General features: G+C 34.3%; 2 protein-coding genes across 13 annotated transcripts; one reads left to right on the top strand and one right to left on the bottom strand.

The window, feature by feature from the left end:
- Window positions 1-9,751, bottom strand: LOC106755435 (protein FAR1-RELATED SEQUENCE 5-like). 12 transcript variants are annotated; one of them, XM_022778304.1, is made up of 4 exons: window positions 9,516-9,751; window positions 5,119-7,427; window positions 2,646-4,449; window positions 1-778 (listed from the first exon to the last, which is right to left on the bottom strand). In XM_022778304.1, exons 3-4 carry the CDS (start codon window positions 3,081-3,083, stop codon window positions 557-559), a joined length of 660 nt encoding a protein of 219 aa, XP_022634025.1. In that variant the 5' UTR covers window positions 3,084-4,449; window positions 5,119-7,427; window positions 9,516-9,751; the 3' UTR covers window positions 1-556. The 12 variants fall into 12 exon arrangements, 10 of the variants coding, with proteins under 10 accessions (XP_022634025.1, XP_022634026.1, XP_014493074.1 ...); XM_022778305.1 differs by having other exon boundaries at window positions 7,314-7,427; XM_022778306.1 differs by lacking the exon at window positions 5,119-7,427 and having other exon boundaries at window positions 5-419; window positions 623-778; window positions 2,646-3,093; window positions 9,516-9,750.
- A 13,729-nt stretch (window positions 9,752-23,480) lies between these two features.
- On the top strand, window positions 23,481-24,573 carry LOC106755423. Its single transcript, XM_014637573.2, has 2 exons — window positions 23,481-23,683; window positions 23,812-24,573. Exons 1-2 carry the CDS (start codon window positions 23,676-23,678, stop codon window positions 24,389-24,391), a joined length of 588 nt encoding a protein of 195 aa, XP_014493059.1. The 5' UTR covers window positions 23,481-23,675; the 3' UTR covers window positions 24,392-24,573.
- The last annotated feature ends 528 nt before the right edge of the window (window positions 24,574-25,101 follow it).

Below are 25,101 nucleotides of genomic sequence, written 5' to 3'. Positions count from 1 at the left end.
TCAGTCTGATCATTCAGAAAAATAGCCGTACAATTAATTAATCATTTGCGGCGTTAGCTAAATCTCAATCACATTAAAATATTTAAACAATGCTAAACAGAAAAAGAATGAGCATATAATTTATTTGTGTTTTGACCCTTACCTAATCTAACAATGATATTCATAACTTTACTCCGTAAAGCTAGAGAAGTTTTACTTTAATTTGGGTAGGACCCAAAGGACTTGAAATGAAAATCTTGATTTGTAAGACGCCTAAAAGGAAAGATATTAACTAATAGAATGTACAGTCATTACTCTAAAGTGGAAAATTTTGAACCTTTCCAAAGGATGCAGTGATAGATAGGTAGCTAGTGTACTCCATTTCTTCTGCAAAAGTTTGATCACTATGGAGCCTTACGGTTTCATTCCCTCAGTAATCCCTGCATAACGCAACAGGTGTATGGTACTCACATCTTTCCCTGTCCTCTTTCGAGCTTTAAGAACAGATTTCGATGTACGAATAAAGGAAACCTATACGTAGTGAAATTATTTACTATACTCGTTCTCATTTATAAAATCAGGTTAAGCACCAAGGCTTTACTTTCTGTGAACATTTTTTCAATTCTGATTCAGCTCTCCTTACATTTTCAACAACGAGTTGAACTTTTGTGGATAGTTCACGTGTCTCCTCCTCAACATTGTTTATGAAGCTGAGCAGTTTTTCTCGATATGCAACACAAAGTTGATCTTGGCGTTCCAACTCCATTGTAAGTTCTGAAATTTTCTTATCTTTATCACCCTACAAGAAGAGAAAATATATATATATATATATATATATATATATATATATATATATATATATATATTATATATAGATTGAAATGGTGTTGAAGGACCATTGGAATAAGACAATGAAGATAAAATAAAAAACAAACCCAACAAAACAAAACTAGGAAAGAAACAAAATGTTGTGTTCATATGCTACCTATAATTCCATAACTACATCCATTACTTTGCAAGAGAATTATTCAATCCTCGGCATTTTAAATAATGAAATTTGGAGAGAGCTGCAGTTTAGCTTTGTTAACTTTCTTATTTGACAATTTACCTTGCATTATTTTTGTGTTCACTAGATAGATGAGCAGTCTCTGACTCCTTGCAAATGTAACCCCAACAATAAAAATGAACATTCACTACACATACAAAAACCACGATCTTTCACCACAATAAAACAACAGGAACAAGGCCTTTCTAAATTATTTTTTAGTTCACATGGTACTGGCAGCCTAGCTTTAACAGAGAACCGCTGGTTGTCCCTAGTAATTGGTAAGACCCAACGCAGATTTGGGTAAGAACTCAAGAAAGGATTGAACACAAATCTTTTATAGCTAACCAATAACCAATGGGATGAAAAAATTACACTTTGGAGGTATATTCGGAGTACATGTCCAATAAATCCCAACTCCCTCCTCATATTCTTGCTACTATTCTGTTAGGTCGCTGGCCACCCCTGTACAAACAGTTATTCAGTTATTAGTCACAGCAGCATCATTTTCCCCTTTTACCCTTTCCTCATACTTCCCAAAATAAAACCTTTTAGTAAGTGATCTGCTAGTATCATCTCGCTCATGTCCAATACTATTGGCAATATTTCCATTATTGATCTTCGTGAAAAGTTGTCCTGGGTAACACATCACAGGGCTTCAATTAGGTCATTTTCCTTTGCTTAAAAATTTCTATCACCTTTGAAATCAGAAATTCCGGCTTGATTTAATCTAATTCTTTCACTGTCATCTCAAGGTTGAATTGAACAGAAAGCCTAGGAATTGAACATGACATCTTAAATAATTAATTAAAAACTTGGTATTAGACAACAACTGTTATTGAAACATAATCTCCTTTTCAAGTGCATAAACTATATTAGTTTTTGGAAAAAAAGGATACTGTCATAATTCAATTGTCTATATTTAATTACAGCTGATTACATCAATAAGCCTTTTTCCCTTAGGTGGGGTCAGCCATATGATCATTGGATCAAATAATGCATAATGCTCTAGGAAATCATGTTTTTGTAGACAAGTCAGTACCCTTTATATCCTATCTGATTTCACCTATAGTTTTTGACAGTCTCCCTTTACCTCTAGTGCTAAGACTACCCTCCCTATCTAGCATGTGCTCTACTCTCCTTATCAGTGCTTCTACAAGTCTTCTTCACACATGATATTCCCTAAATCTGACAATTAATAAAATTTCATATATATTCCCCACCTACATAATACAAAATCAGTGGTCGTTACAAATAAAAGACACCAGTAAAAGTACTCCTGATAAATTCATTATTTTCGTCTCATTTATAGAATTTAGCAATACTGCAAAAACACTTGTTGTGACTCCCTTTATGCAAAAATCCAAATAAAAAGTCTTACAAACTAGTGAACACCAATGTCTCAAATTATGACAGATATAAACAAAATATAATGAACTGACTATTAAGCAATTAATGTTATGAACAGTTTCCAAAGGTCTTACATGCACAATTCACATACCATACCCCAAAAGGTAAACTAAAAATAAAAGAATATTATCACTTGATAATTGTATGAAATAAGTTGTTACCTAATGCACAATGAATAATACAGAATAATTTAAACAAGCAGAAAGCTCACCACTGTGCCGAATCCATTAGCAGTAGCAATTAGAGGATGGTTGTGATCCTTTATAAATCTGGTGACAACCCATTTTCCAGATTTTTCTAACTTTACCAAGATAGTTGCCTTGCAACCTTCACGGGCACTAGGTCTTGGCTTTTTCTCTGGTCCGAATGCCCCCTTGGTATTTGGTGAGAATCCTTGTTTGTTACATCCAAGTCGGCGAGCTAGAGTCCTCCCATCAATTCCAGAACGTCGTCTTTGCATTATGCGTACAACAAATCCAACCCGTCTGGCATAATCAACATAAAATTTTCTAGCAGCTACTTCGGAATCAAATTCCATGCCCACATAAGGCTCTTGGATTTCAACTCCTTTAAATATACTTGTACTCTCTTCTAGACAGCTACGCTCTGTTTCATTTGCCTTGTCCGAATCCACCACCACAAAATCCATAAAAGTCTGTCTATTGTGTCATTAAGAAAAGCAATTTCAAATATTCATGGTACAAAATATATAATATTCAGCGCTTATGATTTAGCTGATGCATTACCAATTCCCCCCAAAGTGTGTACAACAAATTAAGAGAAAAAAATAGAGAATAAAAAATGATTTTTCCTTAAAATAAGTACAACCAAACAAACACTAGATAACAATTGTCCCACGGCAAGATTAAATGGCTAAAACTATTGTATCATAATTTATCCAACCATAACCCTATCCATGTCCATCCATCACTCCATTTCCTTTTGGGGGTGACAAAAATGACATGGAACATATTACAAGCAACTAAGAGATTTACAAGAACTTCCAATGCATGGTTTTTGTGATATATTAAATGAAAGAAAGAATAAAAATTAAGCTTCTAAATCCTAGGAACAACACCATCAAAAGGACAGCAAAGGAAGTTGTTTATTTTAGGTTTGTTATCTAACCAGAATCTGACAAATTTACTGGAGCTTTTCATTTTCTTTCTCCCCTCTTCAAAAGTGTAGGGAATTTTTTTTTGTATATTTCAGCTTAGAAGCCTTTTATTCAATTGATACTCCCGCCTTAGGTTTGAAAAACCATGAATTAATAGTATAATTAACCAGTCAGAGGACAAATTCCATCATAAATGCTGCCCTCTACGCTGTGACTTGACTACCCATTTTCCAAGTTGAAGAGTTACTAATGTGTAGTCATGGTTCCCGTCAAGGTTAGACAAGATAACACACCTGACTATATTCTTCTCTGCCTAAAATTCTAAACCCTGTATGTGCCAGCTCAGTCATGATTAAAAGCTACAAATTTGAAAAAAATGACACACCTCCTGCAACCACCTTAAGTTATGATTTTTTTTTTCTAGCCAATGGTTATCAAACTCTAGGGTCAACTCAAACTCGTGAGTTTACTCATCTGATCCAAGTTGACTTGTGTGCAAACTCATTTTTTGGTGGAATTTAATTAAACTTGGAGAAGAGTCAATTAATTCAAAGTAGACTTGTGGGACTATGTTCAAGTGAACGAGTCATGTTTTTATCATTATGCATTTGACTCTCTTGCTCGCAATCTCCTTCTCATGTTCATGATCTCTTGCTCTGCAACTCGCATCTTTATCAACAATCATATCACATCTTCTCACACAACCACATCATGTCTTTTAAGGCCATCATGTGTCTTGTTCCGAACACCACTATTTCACAATCTTCGATCATTGTTTCACAATCTTTGATCAACCATTGTGTCTTCTCCATTTGCACGCCATGTGTTTGTCATGGTAAGCTTCAGTTGCTTCAATTGATGGATTTAGATATAAAACCCGCCATGGTCCATCAAATTACTATCAAGAAGAGGAGAAGGATCACCACTCGCATCTATGGTAGAACAGTGCAAATTAGCATGCTGAAAAAGTATATAAAAGGGAAGAGACTTCATAAGGTTTCGTATGACTAGATTTGCCATGACTTATTTTACTCTAGCTTGCCTTTATGAATTGAAAGCATCATTGTGGGCAATTTTAGCTCTAGAGTGGGAAACAAGCAAGTTTGGAACTTCATAAAAGGGGACTAAACTTGAGAATATTGTATTAGATAGCCAATTTTAGAAGAATGTAATCATATGTCTCAAAGCTACTACAATTCTTACCGTGGTCCTTCAATTAGAGTATTCAAATATAAAACCGACAAAGAGTTTCATATATAAGGAGATGGATTGCACTAAAGAGAAAATCAAGAGCAACTTTAATAATATTAAGAAAACGTTAAATTTAAACTATTTATTCTCTAACTATAATTGGTGGTATTTTCATAACTATGAACATGTTTGGAAAATCATTGAGTAAAGGTGGAATAATCAACTTCACAAGTCTTAGCATGCAGCTACCGATAAATTTCTATAGTCAAGAAATCAATCAAATACACTTCACACCACTCACTCACACAGAATGAAGAAAATGTATGTATATTACTTCTATAATCAAGAATACAATGTACAATCCCCTAAAACTCACCCTGGTGAGTCAGTTGCTCCATTCCCTCAATTCCACCTTCTAGTTCAATCTGACCCAACCCCCATACCAGAGTTACTACTTCTATCTTGTTTCCTTTAATAGCACCTCAGGGATACCACTTTTATGGTTAGAGTAAGGTCCCCCCGATCAACACCTCCTCCTTCTTCTGACCAAATCTCATTGTCATATTTCCCTAGTATATTTTAACTTCTCCTAACGATGCTAGCCAAGCCACCCCAATATTATATCACCCCTCCTAGCTCGAATAGGTAGAATTTCTCCCGGACCTCTACTCCTTCTAAGTTTAACAAAATGTCATCACAACAACCTTGGGTGGTTTTCTTCTGCCCATCCCCTAGACACACCTTATAGGGAGGTGTTTCTTCCACCTTCAACCCCAATTCCTCCACCAGCCTTGTCGAAATGAAATTATGGCTTGCCCCACTGTCTATCAAGACTAATATCTTCTTCCCCTTCACCCAACCCTGCAACTTCATTGTGTTGGTCTAGGTTAGGCCCCCTGCTAAGAAAACGGACAACTCCATACGTTTCTGCTCTATCTCTTCTTCTTCCTCGTCCTCTCCTCCTTCATCACCTTCTTCCATTATCATAACCCGCATGCTCCTCTCTGGACACCTATGCCTTGGGCTGTATTGCCCCCCACAGTGGAAGCACCTTCCTTCCTCCCTTCTCTATATATACTCTGGCAAGGGAGAGTTCTCACCCCTCTGTTTCGTATTTCCCCAACTGCAATACTCCTCGCCTTGGAAATCATTGTGTTGATCGTTCCTTTCTTCCTCTACGTATTCCCACTACTAGTAGCCCCTTGCCCATTCTGACTCCCCTTATATGTTTCGCTTCTTGCAACCGTCCCAGAACTCTCTTGATACCTTCCCTATGGCTGATTACTCTTACTAGTCTTTCCTTCACTCGTTCTTGGGTTATTCCTAGCTTCATCTACATCTTGGGCTACCTCCTTTGTTGTCAACAGGTCCCTTGGATTGTGAGGCCGAATCTGGTTCCCGATGTCTCCTTGTAAGCCCGCAAAAAAATAACCCAACAGTTATCCCTCGTTACTCCCAAGCTTGAACCACAAGCATCTCAAATTCTTGGACATACTCCTCCACCATTCCCCTTTGTCTCACGGCTGCCAATTTCTCAAAAATTGACCCTCTATTCCTTCCACCAAAACCTCCTCATCAGCGCCTCTGTCAAAGCTTCCCAAGAAGGATTCTTGGTTTTCTTTTTCCAGATCCTAAACCAATAACTCGCGCCCCCTCCATGCAGATGTACGCCAACTTGATCTTCTCCTTCTCGATGACATTTTGAATGTCCAAAAACTTCTCTACCTTAGAGATCCACCACATCGGGTCCAACTGCTCAAACATGGGTAATTCTACCAGCTTCATCCAATTTCACTACACTTCACCCCTATCTTCCTCCAGTTTGTCCTCTGAACTATCTTTCCTTCCTACCCGACCTTCATTCACTAAATCTGGACTCCCCTCCGAGCTCCTGTCCTAATTCCTCATCCTTCTTCCAAGAACAACTGATTTCTTGATGTTTTTCGTGCACACCTCTCATCTCGACCTTTAATTCATCCACTTTAATCTCCATTGAGTCAAACCTTCTTTCCAGCACACTCATTCTTCCATTCATCTTTCCCTCTGGTGCGTTGATTTTTCCCTCCATCTCGCTCCACACCTTAGGATCCGGCAGGTCAGACCAATTTGATAAGTTTTTGTAGTCAAGAAATCAATCTAACACACTTCACAGCACTCACTCATATAGAATGAAGAAAATGTATGTATATTACTTATGTAATCAAGAATACAATGTACACAATCAACACTCTCAAGGGAGCACTCTCCCTCCACAGGATACAGAGGTCTTGTCTATATAAATGAATATCAAAAGCTAACCCTTTACAATAGCTCTCAACCTTTATATAAGGTTCCCCATCCTGACCAACTGTTAACTGAATTGCTAACAATTAAAAACTCTCCCTAACAACCTAACTCCTTATTAATTTCTCTTTCTCCTCTCATACACTCTTAATACTCTATCAACTACTTATTACCTTAAACCCTACTAGCACTATGAACCTATTTTAGAAATAATGATCTTGCAACGAGGGATTGTATATATGCATGAGGAAATTGGTTAAAGATGTTACAAAAAGGAGTTGTACCCACCTCTTCAATATGCTCATTATCAAACTCATCAATGTTATTGTCTTCTTTTCTTCTCTGAAGCTTCCTTAGCCTTGGCCAGAACTTTCATCATTACAACTTTCACTTCTTTTAGCACTAAGACACAAGGTTCAGAATCATAGCAAGTACTAGCAAGATGATGCTTGAATCTAAAATTTCCTCCATTGAATATTTTTGAGGAATAATTACATTTAACTTCTCTTCTATATCCCAAAACATTTATTTTGTGTTTCCATCCAACGTCAGACCTATGATGCAATGAGAAGTGCAATGCGATCAAAAACAACACACAATAGCAAGATCGAAAACAACACATGCCAGAGAACTGCAATCAAATCAGAGATGGTTAGGAGATGGTAGAACGATGTGCAGAGAGAAAATTGGAGAAGAAATGACGATGGAGAAGCTACACCAAGAGGTGGCAGACGAAGAAGAAATGCGAAAATAGATGTTAGGTTCACGTTTTCAATTTGGGTCTTCAATTAGAGCTTTTGAATCCTTCAATTTTGGTTTTTGAACCTCTAATTTGGGTTTTGGTTCAGGTTCTTGATTTATGTTTTTGGGGTTTTTTATTTGGGTTTACAAACTGAGAGCTAGAATGACAAATTTTGGTGTCATTTTTGTGCCCATTTGCAAACTCAGTGACGCATCCGGAAATTCGCAAGTCTACTATGAGTCAACCAAGTTTGAGCGAGTCTACTCCGAGTCTATTAGAAAACAAGTTTGCAAACTACTGCACTTGTGAATAGTGACCAAACTCCTAAACTCGTACGAGTTCACAAGTCAACTATCGGGTTTGATAACATTGCTTAAATCCATAATTGATTTTGGATCCACATGTCCAAAAAATAGCAAAATATTCTCCAAGCCTTGCATCGATTTGCCAAAACATGTTACTGATGTAGATTCATCCTAGCCAAACGATGGGAGATCAAACTTGGAGATCTAATTAGGAAAGTTTTATTACACTATATGCATGATTGAGTATCTTGCTCTTTCTTAAAAGTGAGTAAATGAAAAGGGAAACATGTTACTAATGTAGATTCATACTAGCCAAACGATGGGAGATCAAACTTGGAGATCTAATTAGGAAGAGTTTTATTGCGTTATATGCATGATTCAGTATCTTGCTCTTTCTTAAAAGTGAGTAAATGAAAAGGGGAGAGATTACTGTGTATTTGCAACTTCATGGAGTTGACATTGAAATGATATAGGTGGCGGTATGATGGATGAATTAGAAATGTTCAGAGCATATTTGTGTCAGTTTCCTTTGGAAAACATATGCATAGTTATCCAGGGAAACATCATTTGCTCATCACTTAAGTGAAGGAAGTTGAGAAAACAGTGTCCACATCTGCATTTGTACAGATCAAGGCTGAAAGCTTGACCTGACCCAAATTTTAATGCATTTATGCATTCAAATCTATACTGCACAATAAAAAAAATGCAGTTCGTTGTTGCAGTCATGTACTTAGTAATAAGCCCGAGATAAATAGCAATGGAATAAAAAATGTTGATATTGAGGAGAGATTTCAATGTATAATTTTTAGCGAAGAATAATTTCATTTAAAGAAAGATAACACAAGGAAATTGAAGGATAAGGGATCTTTCAATCCCTCTCGATATAAATTGCGAAATTTAACTAGAAAAGGAATTTACCAAAACCCTAAACATCAACCTCGTACAATAACCAAGCCCAGCTTAACCATTAAAAGGTTTAGCTCTACTAAAAACTAAACTATTCAATTTTATTTCACTTTCTAGACTTGTATTATCACAAATTACCAAATCCACAAACTCCATAGTCATTTTGTTCAAGAATGGACTTTAGCATCTAAAGCCCGCTACACCCCACAATCTTCCACGATACACTCACTCTGCTTCTATTAGAAGACTACCACAATCTCATGTTCGTTAACCTAATCCTAAAATCTCAAGAGACCGTGAAAAGCTTATAATACTCTACCTCACTCTCTCACACACAACAATATAAATATATATATATATATATATATATATATATATATATATATATATATAAAGGTTTCCCACTGAGAGACCGTAGTTGCCAAAGAGTAGAAGGTGAATCAAAAGATCTAAACAAGTACTTGTTTGCGTTCTCCAAAGAGAAAAACTTTTCTGTGAAGAAAAGAAAAACAAAAAAGCAAGCATGGCGTAACTTACTGTGAAACAGAAGAGGGTGGAAAACTAAGATCTTTTCACCGTGTCACGTTTTGTCGATTGCATGCAGTTTAGTAAGAAATTGAAGAAATCGGAGTAATACGAGGATTTTGTGTGTTGTATTGTGTGTAAGGTGGATGAATGAAAAGAAGCTTTGGGTACTCTCTTTTACTGTTTTCTCGGGTAACCCTCGTCATACGGGGTTATTATAGCTGGTCGACTTTGAGTTTTGCACCACCGTCTCCGCCCAAAGTTGGATTTTACACTTAGATTATAATAAAAATAAAATATAATTATTTATATTTAACCGTATTGAAAATTACTAAAATTAATTTTTTTTTTATTTTGAAAATTAGTTTAAATTTTATCTTTGAAATTTGGTGTAATTTAATCATCAATGGAAAAATAGAATTCATTTTATAATTTTTTATTCATATATTTTCTTATATAATATATAAGTTATATAATATAAGTATTATGTGTTATAATATTTTATTCTTATCAATAAGAACTAAATTAAGGAATTTTTTGTTATATAATTTATAATTTATTTAATCAAATTTCTTCTTCTGAATACTCTTCTTTAAGTTCGGATTTTGTATATTTTTAACTAATTTAATGATCTCCTGCAAACCTAACTTGTCACAGTAATCCAGTCTTTAAGTTAAATATTTATCAATTTCAAAATGTTATCAAGTTTCTTTTTATCAAAAAAAAAAAAAAACTACTAACAAATTTCACATGTTTTGTATTGAACAAGACTGTGAGCAATGTCAACGAAGTTTTATTATCATAATATAATTAAATTAAATAGGATGTGAATGTGCATAGCCTAATTCCTAAAGAAGAAGTCTAAGTCACAAATGTTTTGTTTTTTCACAGTACAATAACATTCTCATAAATTTTTAGTTTTTACACTGGATATAGTTAAATTTTTTTCTTCTTGTCTCTTACCTCTTAGATGAAAAAAATGGTTTCTTCCAAAACCGAATGATGGAAATGAATCAAGGTACTCTTCACTTAATTACAAAATAGATATCAATAGCGGAACATGACCTAAAGGATGAAATATAACCTGTGTAAGGAATAAGGTTTAGTGTCAAATGATGGAAACCTTTTTCATGCAAGTTGAGGAAGATTTTATGGAGATGATGTGATGGATGTGGAAGCATGTAAAGATGAAGGAAATGAAGTTCCGAGGGTAGGTTGGATGTGTATCTTGAAGGAGGTTGGACCAACCACCAAAAAAAGGACAGGAGACATCAAGAAGACATTTATCCTAGTGAACTTAGAAAGGGGGAGCTACAAAATTAGTAAACTTCTCTATATTATTTTCAAGTTGCATTTACAAAGTTTGGATACTCCTATTTATAGAACGAGGGAGTTAACCCAAATGAAAGAAAGTGCATTGAATCCAAAAGCTCCAAGAACTTTCTTCAAATGAAAGAAAGTGCATAAAATGGAGGAGTTAACCCAAATGAAAGAAAATGCACAAGGTGCCTTTGCTCTAAGTAATGTTCAAAGGGTTATTTGAGGTCTAATCAAGCTGAAGAAATCACTTAATTAGCATAGCCACTTAAAATAAAGTTAAAAAGCCAAAATTGTAGTTTCTATAGAAAGTTGTCTATTTTAATCAATTATGGAATTTACATAATCAATTAAATAAGAAAATTGCACTTTCTTCATGATGCTATCTATTTTAATCAATTACGGGTTTTGCGTGCTCGATTAAATCAGATATTGATCAACAAAAATTGCCAAAACACAAGCCTAAATGAAATTTAAGTTTGATTGCTAAAAAATTCCATTTTGGGTATTTTTGCAACTTATTGACGTTTGGGGAAGGGGATCTGATGTCTAATGTATGAAAAAGTGACCTTTCAATTCTGATTTTGCAGCTTCTGACAGGGGATTTGACTTCTGGTCTGGGGGTGACGTCTATGTCGTAAAAAAAATAATATTGGCACTTAAAATGAGGTATTTTTGGACCTTTTTTATGTCCGTGGAGGGTGGAGTCGAGGTCTAATTTGAGTTAGACGTTGGGGGGTTTATAGTGACATCTAAAGGCAATAAAACATTGACTTTTCAGTTTTGCATGCAGACCATTTGACATCTGACCCTGCAGGTTCCGACGTTTATACCTTATTTGATGTTTGACTCTAAGGAAACCAACATCTATAATGGCGTTTTGTTTACAAAACTATTACCAGTCATTTTTCACATTGGATTTTCTTTCGTTAGACGTTAAACACGTGATGTTAAACTTTATTTCTACACTAGTGAATACAAGGCCTAAAGAAAAGACTTATTTACATATTTATGATGCTTAGAGAAGGGAAAGATATGCTAATACACTATCTTCCGGAAAGAAGAGTTCTTTAAAGTCCTTCTTCCTCTTTCGTTCTCCTATTCAGGGCTTATGTAGCTCCCTCAATAGGTTTCAATCACATCTCCATGTGACAAGGTTACCTCCTACAAATGAAAGGTATCCACACACTATTGGTAAACGATGTAGGTGGTTATCTTCTCCAATACTCTCTCTTTGAGAATGTGGTCTATGCTACTTAAGGTTGCTACCTATGTTCAAACTCGAATACGCTGAGTTCGTAAAGTAAACAATCTCTCTTGGACAATGTTTACTAATCATGCTTACCAACTCATAAGTGTTACGTATATCGGAATCAGAATGCACGTTGCGAAAAGTTATGGAAACACTATTAACCCCTCCCCCTCCCCTCCCCTCCCCCCCTTCTAGTGTTTCCCCACATCTTCATGGACAAGGTGCTCTTGGGTGTTGTATCATATATCTTCAATTTAGAAAATTCGCTATCTAGCTTTCACATTTTATGGTTAGGTTCATGGTCATTGAATTTGACATGGATGACTTCTTCTACCTTAGATGTTCTATAAACCATAAATGCTTTAGAAGTTTCAGAATATTCAAGCTTAATTCCTTCATGCAAGCACTACAAAGAATGTATGATTGAATGATTGATAAGAAACATTTTAGGTTTAATTTCAAATTTTTAGTGAAATTCTTATGCTTAAATGGTTGATTTAAAGAGGATTTATGACAATTGGATTTATCAGGTTTGGAAATTAAAGATGTTTAAAATGTGATTTTTAGTTGCATAAATTATTTTGGATAATCTAATGTTTATTTTTGCAGCTGAAGTTAAAGTTTGATTTATTCAAAACATGAAAATAACTAGTCCAAGTTGCAAAATAAAGCGAAATAGTTAGTTTATTCAAGAAAATGAGTTGAATGCACCCTTGTTTCTATAAACATACACCTTTTTTTTTCAAAAATGCGAGAACTAACTAGCCTTTTCTCCTACACCCCTAAATTTCCCCATACACACCTTTCCTCCCAATAATTAGTCAAGTGCTTTAAGATGTTGCCACATGTCCTAATCCACCACACACAAATATGACCAATCAGGTAATGTCACGTAATGTACCATTCCTCTCATTTTATTTTACCATGTACTTCACTCCATTCATGGAGGGCTAAGCTTCCAAGTCTATTCCATTGTAATTTCATTATGGATTATGAGGTTAAGTTGAATTAATGTATTTGTCTCTTTTGATTATTTATTTGAGTCATGTTATTTCTATGTCTTTCATCTCTTAATCACATTAAAAGTATTGATTTTTGCATCATAAGGTTTTGAATCTACATGCATGTTGATCATATGAGTTCAAGGGTTTTTAAGTTTGATTGAGAATGTATTTTGATTCAATTTAGGAACTTTCATATGATTAAATGAGTTTTTTCTACTAATTTTTAGTTGGTGGTAAGAATTTCAACTATAATTAATTGAGAATTTACATTGATTAATAACTTTTAATTTGGTTAGAAGATTTAAGAATAAACATGATTAAACATAATAAGAATCGATTGAGAACGTACTTTGGTTGAATTCATTGAGAATAATCTAGAAAGATCTTGCTTTTGATTGAGAATCTACTTTGATTAATTGTAAGTGAAGTGCATGAAAAACACTAGTAGCGGGGTTGAATAATGTTAATGGAAAACTTTTCACAACCCTTCTGATGTAGCACACTATTGATCTTTTGAAATCTTCTTTTAAATAATTGTAAGCTCCACTTAAGAGGATTTTATGATAACAACTTTCAGCGTGCTATTAAGAATATAGATACTGCAATGTTTTGTTAAGAACTTCCTTTATGAAATAAATCGTTTAGCTTGGAAGATTCTTGTGTTTAGAAATAAAGCACAACTCCAGGTTTTCACAAGAGGATTGCTTAGGTAAGAGAAGAGATAATTTCACAAGAGATTATATACTGGTTCGCTCCAACTAAACTATGTCCATTCTCCTTCGCAGGGGGTGTTACCAATGAGGAGCATTGGTAAAATTGAAGATAAATATTTTGATGATGCTGCAAGAAGATAACCTTGAAGAAACTGTTAAAATTATTTTAAAAGCACTTTAGTAGTTTGAAAATGTATTAGGAATAATTTTAAGCATATAAAACTTGAAAACTTCGTATCTTTAGAAAATTTACGGATTTAATCGATTATGTGAAGCTATAATGGATTATCCTGAGCTTTCTTGAAAAACCATTTCGCTTTGGAATAATCGATTATTACTCCAAATAATCGATTATCACAGGTCTTGATGAGAACTGCCCAAGTCTCTGGAATAATCGACTATTCCTCAAAGTAATTGATTATCACTTTTTGAAAACCCCTATAACGGACTTGAATAATCGATTATAACTTAGAATAATCAATTATCACTAGCAGTTGTAATATGTATTTTCAAATTCAAACTTGTAGGCTATATATAGGTGTTCTAAACCCTTAGAGGGTAACTCTAAGCTTTTTAAGAATACAGTGTAACTAAGAAAGTTATGAAAAAGCTAGTTCATTGCCTTATCTGGTCTCGTGAATTAGAGAAGCTTGAGCTTTGTGAGTCAAAGGTCGGAGCGGTTCTCTTCGAGTTGACAAGGTTGTTGTCTTCCTGTTCGTAGGTCAAAGGAAGATTGTTTCTGCACTGTTCCAGTTCGTTTGTCGAAGGAAAATGCAGATTGCTCGCTTCCGGTTCGTTGGTTGAAGGAAGCACCCTTCCGGTTCGTTCGGCGAAGGAAGGTTTTATCATCATATTATCTTTCACTCTATTGTAATTTGTTGAACTATTTTTAGTGAAAACGTTAATCACTTTTTACAATGACTAAAAACTGGACGTAGATTCTTTTGAATCGAACCAGTATAAAAAATCGATGTTAATTTTTCTACTCCCTAAACTCTTTATATTTTACACATATCAATTGTTCGATAAATTTTCTCTAAGAAAATTAATTTTCTAAAATAGACCATCATAACTTGATTTGTGACCGAACATGCTTTCCGCTATCATATTTTCATTCCGCTGCACGACTCTATTCGGTACTGATTGTTCCTACAATTGATATCAAAGCTTACTTTGATATTCTTTCAAACTTTTGCGCAAATGGCCGGTCATCAAACTCAACTGTATGTCGAAGGTGCTTCCATCATCAGACCACACCTTTTACTAGTGATAATTATGCGTTCTGGAAAGTCAGAATGGAAATCTTTATGCGGTTTGTTGATAGAGGCATCTAGGAAGCCGTACAAAATGGTCCTTATATTCCAAAAAGTATAGTTGATGGTGTATAAATAGAAAAACCATATTTTAACTGGACCGCTGAGGAGAATAGAAGACCCCATTTTGATATCAAGCCTCGTAATATTATTTCTTCTGCTTTGGTACTTGATGAATTTTATAAAATTTCAGTGTGTAAGACAAAACAGGAGGTTGTCGGAATAACAATCAGTATCCGTTATAAAGTCGTGCAATAGAATAAAATTAAATTAGCTGAAATCGTGTTCGGTCACAAATTAAATTAGAATGGTCAATTTTAAAAGTAAATTTTCTAAGAGAAAATTTATCGAACAGTTGATGTGCAAAACAGTAAAGAGAGTATGGAGTAGAAAAATGACACACTGAATTTTTATACTGGTTCAATTCAAAAGAATCTACGTCTAATTGTTAATCACTATAAAAAGTGATTAACGTTTTCACTTAAAACAGTTTAACAGATTACAATAGAGTGAAAGAAAATATGATGATAAAACCTTCCTTCGACGAATGAACCGAAATGGTACATCCTTCGACCAACGGACCGGAAGCGGACAATCTGCATTTTCCTTAGATAGACGAACCAGAATAGTGCAGATGAAATCTTCCTTCGACAGACGAACCGGAAGATGACCACCTTGCCAACTCGAAGAGAACCGCTTCGACCTTCGACACACATAACACGAGCTTCTCCTATTCACGAGACCAGGCAAAGCACTTGAACTAGCGTTTTAGAACTTACTCAGACAAAATGTATTCTTAAAAAGCTTAAAGTTACCCTCTAAGGGTTTTGAACAACTATATATAGCCTACAGGTCTGAATATGAACGTCAACATTACAATTGCCAATGATAACCGATTATTCATAGGGATAATTGATTGTCAACACCCAATTTCGTCCGGGGAAATAAATAATCAAAATTAAATAATAAGAGAATAATAATTAATAGTGAGTAAAGAAAAAAAGGTAAAAGAAAATAATAAAATAATTTTCCTTAATGCAGGACATGTCACTTTAGAATGTTTTTGAAACATTAATTTAATATGGTAATAATTTGAATCAATTCTCTGCCAATAATTATAATCAATGTTTGGAATATTATTTGATTTGCAATAAAGATCATTTCTTTCGCTATTTTGTTAATTGTCAATTAATTCTTAATTAAGACAAGATTGCCATAATATTACAATATGTGCCTATAAATACACACTCTGTGAAAGGAAAAGGTGGACTAAAAAAAATAGAGAAAAAGACATAGAGATAATAGAGATTGAAAGAGAGAGTATAGAGAAAAATAGGTTCTCACATATAAGGGTTCTGTCAACAACAACCACTGAGGAAGCACTGAGGGAATTCCAGAAACTAAAAAGGTATGTCATCTCTGCACTCCTATTTTTCTCCTGTTATTATACTTTAAAGTTTTCTTCCAAAGATTTTTTTTTTACACACAGACAATGTTTTCTTAAAATCATGAATTTTTAAATATAGGTGCGCGTCGGCCTATGGCCTGTTTCTTTTCTTCTTTTTCCACCATTTTTTTTAAAACACAAAAAAAATACATAAAATATTTAAAACCAAAAGGTCAATTTTGTTAAACTAAAGATTTTCACTTTTCGAAAAAATATCAAACAATTCATAATAATTTTTAAACAAACTCACAAACCTTTTTCTAGATATAGAACTACGTGATCCCTGATTGTCCATTAATGGATATACGTAGGACCAAGGTCAATCCTTGTCGGGTTCATAAAACAAAAAAATATTTTTGTTTCCTAATAATTTCTTTTATTTTAGTTTGCTTTTACTTTTGGGGAAAATTAATTATTTTAATAAAACCACGTCAACTTTATACATTTAATTAGAGGTACTGCCTTTGGGCAGGCGCGCTAGGGTGCTAATACCTTCCTTACGTGTAACCGATTCCCGAACTTAAAAATCTCTTTTTCGTAGATCATGCTTTTACTTAGGGTTTTTCCATAGTTTTTCCATAATAAATTATGGTGGCGACTCCCAAAATTTTTTCTTAAACCCGTTTGTTTCTTTGGTTCGTTGTCCCGTCGCGATCCCGGTTGCAACATTGATTATTCCAAAGACTTGGAATGTTCTCATCAGAACCTGTGATAATCGATTATTTGGAGTAATAATCGATTATTTTAGAGCAACATGACTTTTTAGAAAAGCTCACGATAATCGATTATACCTTCTCATAATTGATTATATACGTGACAGTACTAGAGATACGAAATTTTCTAAGTTTTACATGCTCAAATACATTTCTAATACATTTATATTCTACAAAGTGCTTTTAAAATAAATTCTAATATCTTCTTCAAGTTAATATTCTTGGAGCATCAACAAAATAATTTATCTTCAATTTTACCAATGCTCCTCATTGGTAACAATGTGGGAGGTCCTTAGAGTCACACATGAAGGTACAAAGGACGTGAAACGCGCAAGGAAGAACACACTCATCCAGGAGTATGAGATGTTCGGAATGCAACCTGGAGAAACAATTTCTAATGTCCAGAAGCGTTTCACTCATATCGTGAACCACTTGACAGGGTTGGGTAAGACCTTTGACACTAATGAACTAAATGTAAAAATATTGAAACCTTTGGACAGGTCTTGACAACCAAAGGTGATTGCCCTCTCGGAGTCACAAATCCTCACTCAAATGTCAATGGCGATTCTCTTTGGAAAGCTTCATGAGCACGAGCTTGAGCTGAGAAGATTAACTACAAAAGAGGATCAAGGCAAAAGAAAGACGCTTGCCTTCGAATCTGGAATCTCTAAAGGGAAGAGTTCTAAAAGAGCTGAAGATGATGATTTCGATGATGATGAGGAAAACATGAGCCTCATGATAAAGAAGTTTGCAAAATTCATGAAAGCAAAAGGTAAGGATATGTACCATGGAGAAAGAAAAGAAAATCAAGGTTCTCCATCAAGTGTTAAGTGCTATGGATGTGGAGAAAGAGGACATGTGAAGAATGACAGTCTAAAGAACAAGAAAAGTGAAGAAAAGAAGGAAATAAAGTTTCCAAAGAAGAAGAAAGCTTACATAGCTTGGGAAGAAAATGCTTCTAGTTCTTCAAGTTCAAGCGATTTAGATGAAGAAGCTAATTTGTGCTTAATGGTTGACTCAAAAGACACTGGAAGTCAAGTAAGTGATTCTAGCTTTGAGTCTAGTGAGTTAGATTTACAAAAAGCTTTCTTTGAATTAATGAATGAATCTGAAAAACTTGATGTTGCACATAAAAAGTTAAAGAAAGAGCATAATGAATTGAAATTGATGTATGAAAAAGTGCTAGATGAAGAAGTTGTTTTAAGAAACAAAGTTAGTAATTTAGAAACTAAATTATCTTAATCTAATGCTATTGTACAAACTGTTGAATGTCTATCTTGTAAGAGTCATATGTTTGATATTGACATTCTTGAGAACTTACTTGCAAAGGCAACCAAGCCTCATTCACATGCTAAAACAAATTTTACTAAAACCGATGTGAAAAATAGAAACATGCATCAACACAAGAAGTCTAAAGTTAAGAGAACTCATAGAGTTTGGGTTGAAAAAGAGACTTTTGTGAAAAATAAAGTGCATGAGGTTTGTTGTTTTTACTGCATGAAACATGGTTATACATCAAACAAATGCAACATTAAACATTTTGGTGTTCCAAATGGGAAATATGCATGAGTTAAAGTTGTAAAATGATATTTGCTTGTATGAACTAACCCCGAGGACCCATAATGAGATTGAGGACCTAAATTCTTGCTAAGTTTGTTTTGTAGGAACCTACTAAGTCAAAGAAGTCATTGTGGTATCTTAATAGTGGTTGTTCAAGACACATGATCGGAGACAAGAAGAGGTTCATCTCTTTTGAGAAGAAAAAGCTAGGATTTGTAACATATGGGGATAACAACAAAGGTAGAATCATGGGAACCAGAGACATTGGAGGAGGAAACACATTGACAATAAAGGATGTGTTATATGTTGAAGTCTTAAACACAACCTCCTAAGCATAACCCAATTATGTGACAAAGGTCTCAAGGTAACTTTTGAAAGTGATAAATTCAGTGTATACTTTAAAAATTCTACTGATATTGCTTTGCAAGGTGTTAGGCATAATAACATTTACTTGATTGATATTGAAAGTGCATCTAGCCATAGTATAACATGCTTAGTTGCTAAAGAGGAAAATCTTTGGCTATGGCATAAAAGAGCTGCACATATTCATATGCAACATTTGAACAAATTAATTTCAAAAGATCTTGTGATTGGTTTACCTAAATTGAAATTTGAGAAAGACAAATTATGTTCTGCATGTCAAAATGGGAAAACAAACCAAATCTTCATTTTCATCCAAAAGCATGATTTCAACATCTAAACCTTTGGAACTTTTGCATATGGACTTGTTTGGTCCATCTAGAATTAAAAGTTTTGGTGGAAATTACTATGCTCTTGTAATTGTTGACGATTACATTATGTTTACTTGGACATTCTTTCTAACGTTGAAAAGTGAAGCTTTTAAAGCATTCAAATAATTTGTAAAACGTGTTCAAAATGAAAAGAAATTTAAAATCAAAACCTTGAGAAGTGATCACGATGGAGAATTTGAAAATGAGTCATTTAAAAAATTTTACGAGGAACATGGAATTGCACATAATTTTTCTGCACCTAGAACTCCCCAACAAATTGGTGTTGTTGAAAGGAAAAATAGATCTTTAGAAGAATTAGATAAGACTCTTTTGAATGAATCTAATGTGCCAAAGTACTTTTGGGCTGATGTAGTTAGTACTGCTTGTTATGTGTTAAACAGGATGCTAATTAAGCCTATTCTATCCCTTATGAATTGTTTAATGGTAGAAAACCGAATGTGTCTCATTTATTTGGATGCAAATGCTTTGTCTTGAATAGTGGAAAAGATAATCTAGGAAAATTTGATGCTAAATCTGATGAAGCTATCTTCTTAGGTTATTCTTTAACTGACAAAGCATATATGGTGTTTAATAGAAGAACTTTGATAATTGAAGAATCAATGCATGTTGTCTTTGATGAAATTGTGGACCTTGAGGTGAACCCTCTTGATTCAAATAAACCGATTGCAGGTGATGAGGATTATTTAAGGGAAGCTCTTGAAGAGATGTACCTAAATGAAAACTATCCTCCAGAAACTCAAGATGAACACCAAGTAGTTGATTCCAAAAGCTATCAACAACCAAGAGGATTGTCTCTGGACAACATCATTGGAGACATATCAAAAGGGGTAACTACTAGACACAATCTTAATCATTTATGTTTGACTGTAGCTTTTGTGTCTCGGATAGAACCCAAGAACATAAAGGAAGCTCTTCAAGATGATAAATGGTGCATTGCAATGCAAGAAGAGCTNAATCAATTTGAAAGGAATGATGTTTGGGAACTCATTCCTAAACAAGATGATTATCAAGTCATAGGAACAAAGTGGGTATTTAGAAACAAGCTTGATGAAGATGTAAACATCACAAAGAAAAAAGCAAGGCTAATGTTAATGGTCCAACAAGTGTACCGAATCATATCAAGTAATAATAAATGGTAAGTCTGAGTATCATTTCCCTAGAGACTCTTAGGCCTAAACGTTCATGTGATATCTTGATCTTTTAAGACTTGAAAAAAAAAATGAAAATTAAGGTTTAAAATGCAAAAACGAAAATTAAATATGCATGCAAAGGTTTTGATAAATTGACCAAAAGATAACGCATGTGATTAATATGGATGAATTATTTTGTTAGGGTTTATGATTTCATCCTAATCCACTCTCATATATTCACGAATTTTACCTTATTCTACTTCTTTATCAATGTTAATGTCACTTTCTAATTTACCCTAATCCCAATGTCTTGGTGAAGAGAGCCTACTCCTAATTACTAGTTTACTATGTCTAGTCTCCCTAGCAATTGATCATGCATTACATAATTCGCACAGAAGCTTAAGGCAATCAGTTCTCCTATCCTTATGTCTAGGTAATATTGCTCCTGAGAGAATTCCCTCATGTCTAGACCTACCCACATGTGTCCATATAGATAGAATCAAAGCTTATGCTAATGAATAATGTCTCAAACAAAACATACGAATATAATGGAAGAAAAACTCTAAAAATTGATAAAAGAAAGCATATGATTAAAGCAATAATTGAATATATTAGAGTATCAAAGGATTACATCGTTTTTCCCAACGAGGAAGAAGTAGCTCTGTTGACGCGTGCCATAAAGTTGAAGCGAAGTGGTGGAAAACGACGTCGTGGAGGAGAGAGAAATATAGTGAAGCACCGTGGAAATCAAGGAAAATTAAAATGGAGGGAGTGTGCAAGGAAGGTGGCTAGAGGCGATTCCTAGGACTCTCTAGCATGTGACTTTCAAGAGAGAATTAATTTTGGGTTTCAAAAATCTAATTCTCATTCATCTCAAAAGTGAGGAATACAAGAAAGGAACTGGGTATTTATAGTAACTCATGCTCCTTGCAAACTAAACTACGTGTACAATAAAATGTAAAAATACGAAAAAGAAGACTACGTTAGAGAGGATTCCATCATCTTGATAAATAAAAATGTCAAAAAATGATTTTGGAAAATACGCACCACTAAACGGTTTCTCTGTCTTTTAACACTTTATTGGCTTATGCTATGCACTTCATGTTATTTTTTATGACCCATCTTATTCCCATAACACTTTAATCAAATAAAGCTAAAATCTAGGTATCATTTATGGTAAATTGATTCAAGTCTTCTTCCATGGTTGTAATCCAGTCTTCGTCTAACCATGTCTTCTTCTATATTCTTGTGTTCAATCCGAGATACCATAGCGATTACAACTTCATTTTTTAAGGAAAATCTGGTTCTGACACCATTTATCTCTCCTTAGATTTGTTCTTCTGGGTGAGATGAAACGTATTTTCATGCCTTCTGGATGGTCTGACTTGAGTGAGGTTGTTCAAATGGTCCTTCGTTTGTAATGACAACTTTGTCTAGTGCTTTGCTTTCATCTAATCATTCTATATCAATAGATGAATACATGTATGCTCTATTCTCATTTAGCTTAACAATTTACTAATCGGTTATCTTGTAAGGATATGATGAACTCGGGTCACACCAAGCACACAAACACAAAGCAAGAAGGATGAACAAGTTAATGTGAAGTCAAGGAATCTTTTAGCCTTTGCTAATTTTTTAGGAATATATGCCTCGACATGCAAAAATCTCTGCATACAATGCATGTGAAAAAGGCAATGGTAATTCAAAGACTACATTCTCGGTGACGTGATTTTCTTGTTTCTCTTAAAACTTATGAGAACCAAATTCAACTTTTTTCTACAAATCATAATTCTCATTTGCTGCAGAACATCTGATCCACACAATAATCATATCCTCATCAAATTCCTCTTTGTAAACAACACTCACCTTAAAACAAACCGGTTGTAAGACACCTATGGTAGGAACACCCGTCCCATTATCTTTAATAAAGATATTCAATTACAAATATATCTTATTTTAGAATAATAAATACAATTAATATAATTAAAGAAATATTTAACTATTATTGTAATACATTTTTCTAAAAACATATAAAGTAAAATTATAATAAAATATGTAAAAATAATTATTTATAATTTTGTTATTTGTTCATAAAAAGTTATTTATTAAACTACTGGAAAATGTTTTGTTTTTAATTTCTTAATACAAATATACATGCATAATTCTAAATGAAATCCAAGTTTAATTTCTATAATTACTTGTAAAAAAAATAAATTATTTTTTATTATTTACTTTAAGAATTCAAAATACTTATCAACATTTCAAGGACAAAGTTCTGAAAAGAATAATTTTAAAAGTAAAATTGTAAAAATAATAATTTAAGAGTAAAATTGTAAAAATAATAATTTAAGAGTAAAATTGTTAAAAAAATTGTAAGAAGCATATATTATTAATGGTTATAAATCTATATGATTGTCTAAAGGGTATATAGGCAACTATTTTTCGTTATTTTCTTAACTATAAAGTTTTATATTTTAATAAATAAAATAATTTTTCTTTCTTATAAAACAACTATATAATAACTTTTTTCCTTAAATGTAACTTATATATATTATTTTACTATTATCCTAAAAAATCATATATATTTCTTTAATTTTATTTTTCTAAGTATATATATATATATATTATAAATACTATTATTTTAATTTTTTAGTATTATTTTTATAAAATTATACATTTTTAAGACTGCATTATTTTAAAATAATAGAAACTGGGTAAGCTACTTTATTTTAAAGATTACAAATGAAGACTCGTTAATTTGACGTGTTTCTTTTAAAACGCTCTCATTTCTTTTTCAAATTTCTTGCATATACCTTTCCTTTTCAAAGCACCCCAAAAGCAAAGCAAACAAAGCAAAGCTAAGAAGCCAACCAGACACTGAAAACCAAAGCATCTCCCTCTCAGCTAAGCAAACGATTTCCGTCAACCCTAAAACCTAAGCCACCTCTTTCTCTACGGGCATTGATTCCCAATGGACGAGTATCTCTCTGTTCTCTCTCTCCATACACATTTTACTCACCACGAAATTATTTTCTTAATCGCTTCAATTTCTAATCCAAAAATCTAATATTTTTTGAATTTTGTTTCCTTCGATTTGATTGACGCAGATCGGAGCAGTACCCAAAGGAGTTTTACCCGAACGATGGAATGACCAGAAGGGTGTCTTCTTCTTCCTCCTCCTCCACCACGAGCGTCCATGTCACGGCCTTGGATGGCTTGGTTAACGTGAATTCCCTCTTCACCATCGCCGTGTTTGTGGGGCTCTCCCTCACCACGCCGGGGCAACGCAGCCTGGAGAGCCGTTCGGCGTGCGACGCCGGCACCGACATGGCCAAGAAGCTCCTCGTCTTCGAAGTGGTGTCATTTAGCTTCTTCCTTTGGTCCTCGCTGGTGGCGCAGGGGCTCAAGCTGGCGCTCAACTTGCTCAACAGCAAGGACACAGATGAAGCCTTCCGGGCCCACATCAATCTGAAGGCCCTGAGGCTGGGCATGCTGGGCTCCGCCATTGGGTCCGTCATGGGCTGCCTCTTCCTGGTGTTGTCCATGGTCAACGTCATCCAGATCCGCCTCGGTGTGCTCTCCTGCGGTAGCAAGGCCGCCGTGCACGCTGTCACCGCCATGGTCGTCTTGGTCTCTTCCGCTCTCGTGCTTTATATCTCCACTGCTATCTATGCCTTCACTCACTGAAATCATAATAATTTGTCAGTTGTGTTTTATATGAAAAATAGTTCCTTTTTAATGTGTTGTCGCTTGAATCGGCGACGGGGTAAGCAAGTAGGGATTCGAGAGAAATATTTTAGTGTTTTCTCTCTTTACATGTTTTCAAAACGAAAGGAAGAAAGAAATATTTACTGACAGTTTATTTTGTCTGCCTTGTGTTTGTTTATTAGTGTTATGAATAATTTATTTCAATGGGGACCCAAACGAGAAGTGTTCGGGTTGTAGTTTACTTGGATAATGTACGATCTGATTTAGGCTGCATCTTATAGGTTTGGGATAAAGTTGGCAAACTTAATTTTGGAATTGTTTTCATTTTGCAAACTGAGGATGTGGTAGGAACTTGGTTTTGCATTACTTTGAACTTGGTGTAATGTAAAATGTAAGTGTGTATGAGTTTTGAAAATAACTATATAGGTTATGAAACTTATGTTACTTTTCAAACTGAGTTTGGAGCATTTCGAATAAAACATGTTTGAAATCCATTCTAAGATGGCGTGGTTTGATTTGGATCACGGGTTTGTTCAAATTAGTTAAGGTGGCAAGAAATTTTCTTAAGTCAATGGTGAATTTGGTGGGGTATGATTTTCTTGTGGAAGAAGATTCATGTTTACCGATGGAACTTATTTTCACTGGATTGAGCTTCCGGTGGAATCTGCTGTTGCAGGATTTAGTAAAAG

Source organism: Vigna radiata, unplaced genomic scaffold, assembly GCF_000741045.1.
Source record: "Vigna radiata var. radiata cultivar VC1973A unplaced genomic scaffold, Vradiata_ver6 scaffold_259, whole genome shotgun sequence".
Taxonomy (NCBI): domain Eukaryota; kingdom Viridiplantae; phylum Streptophyta; class Magnoliopsida; order Fabales; family Fabaceae; genus Vigna; species Vigna radiata.
This window is presented reverse-complemented; position numbering and strand designations above follow the sequence as displayed.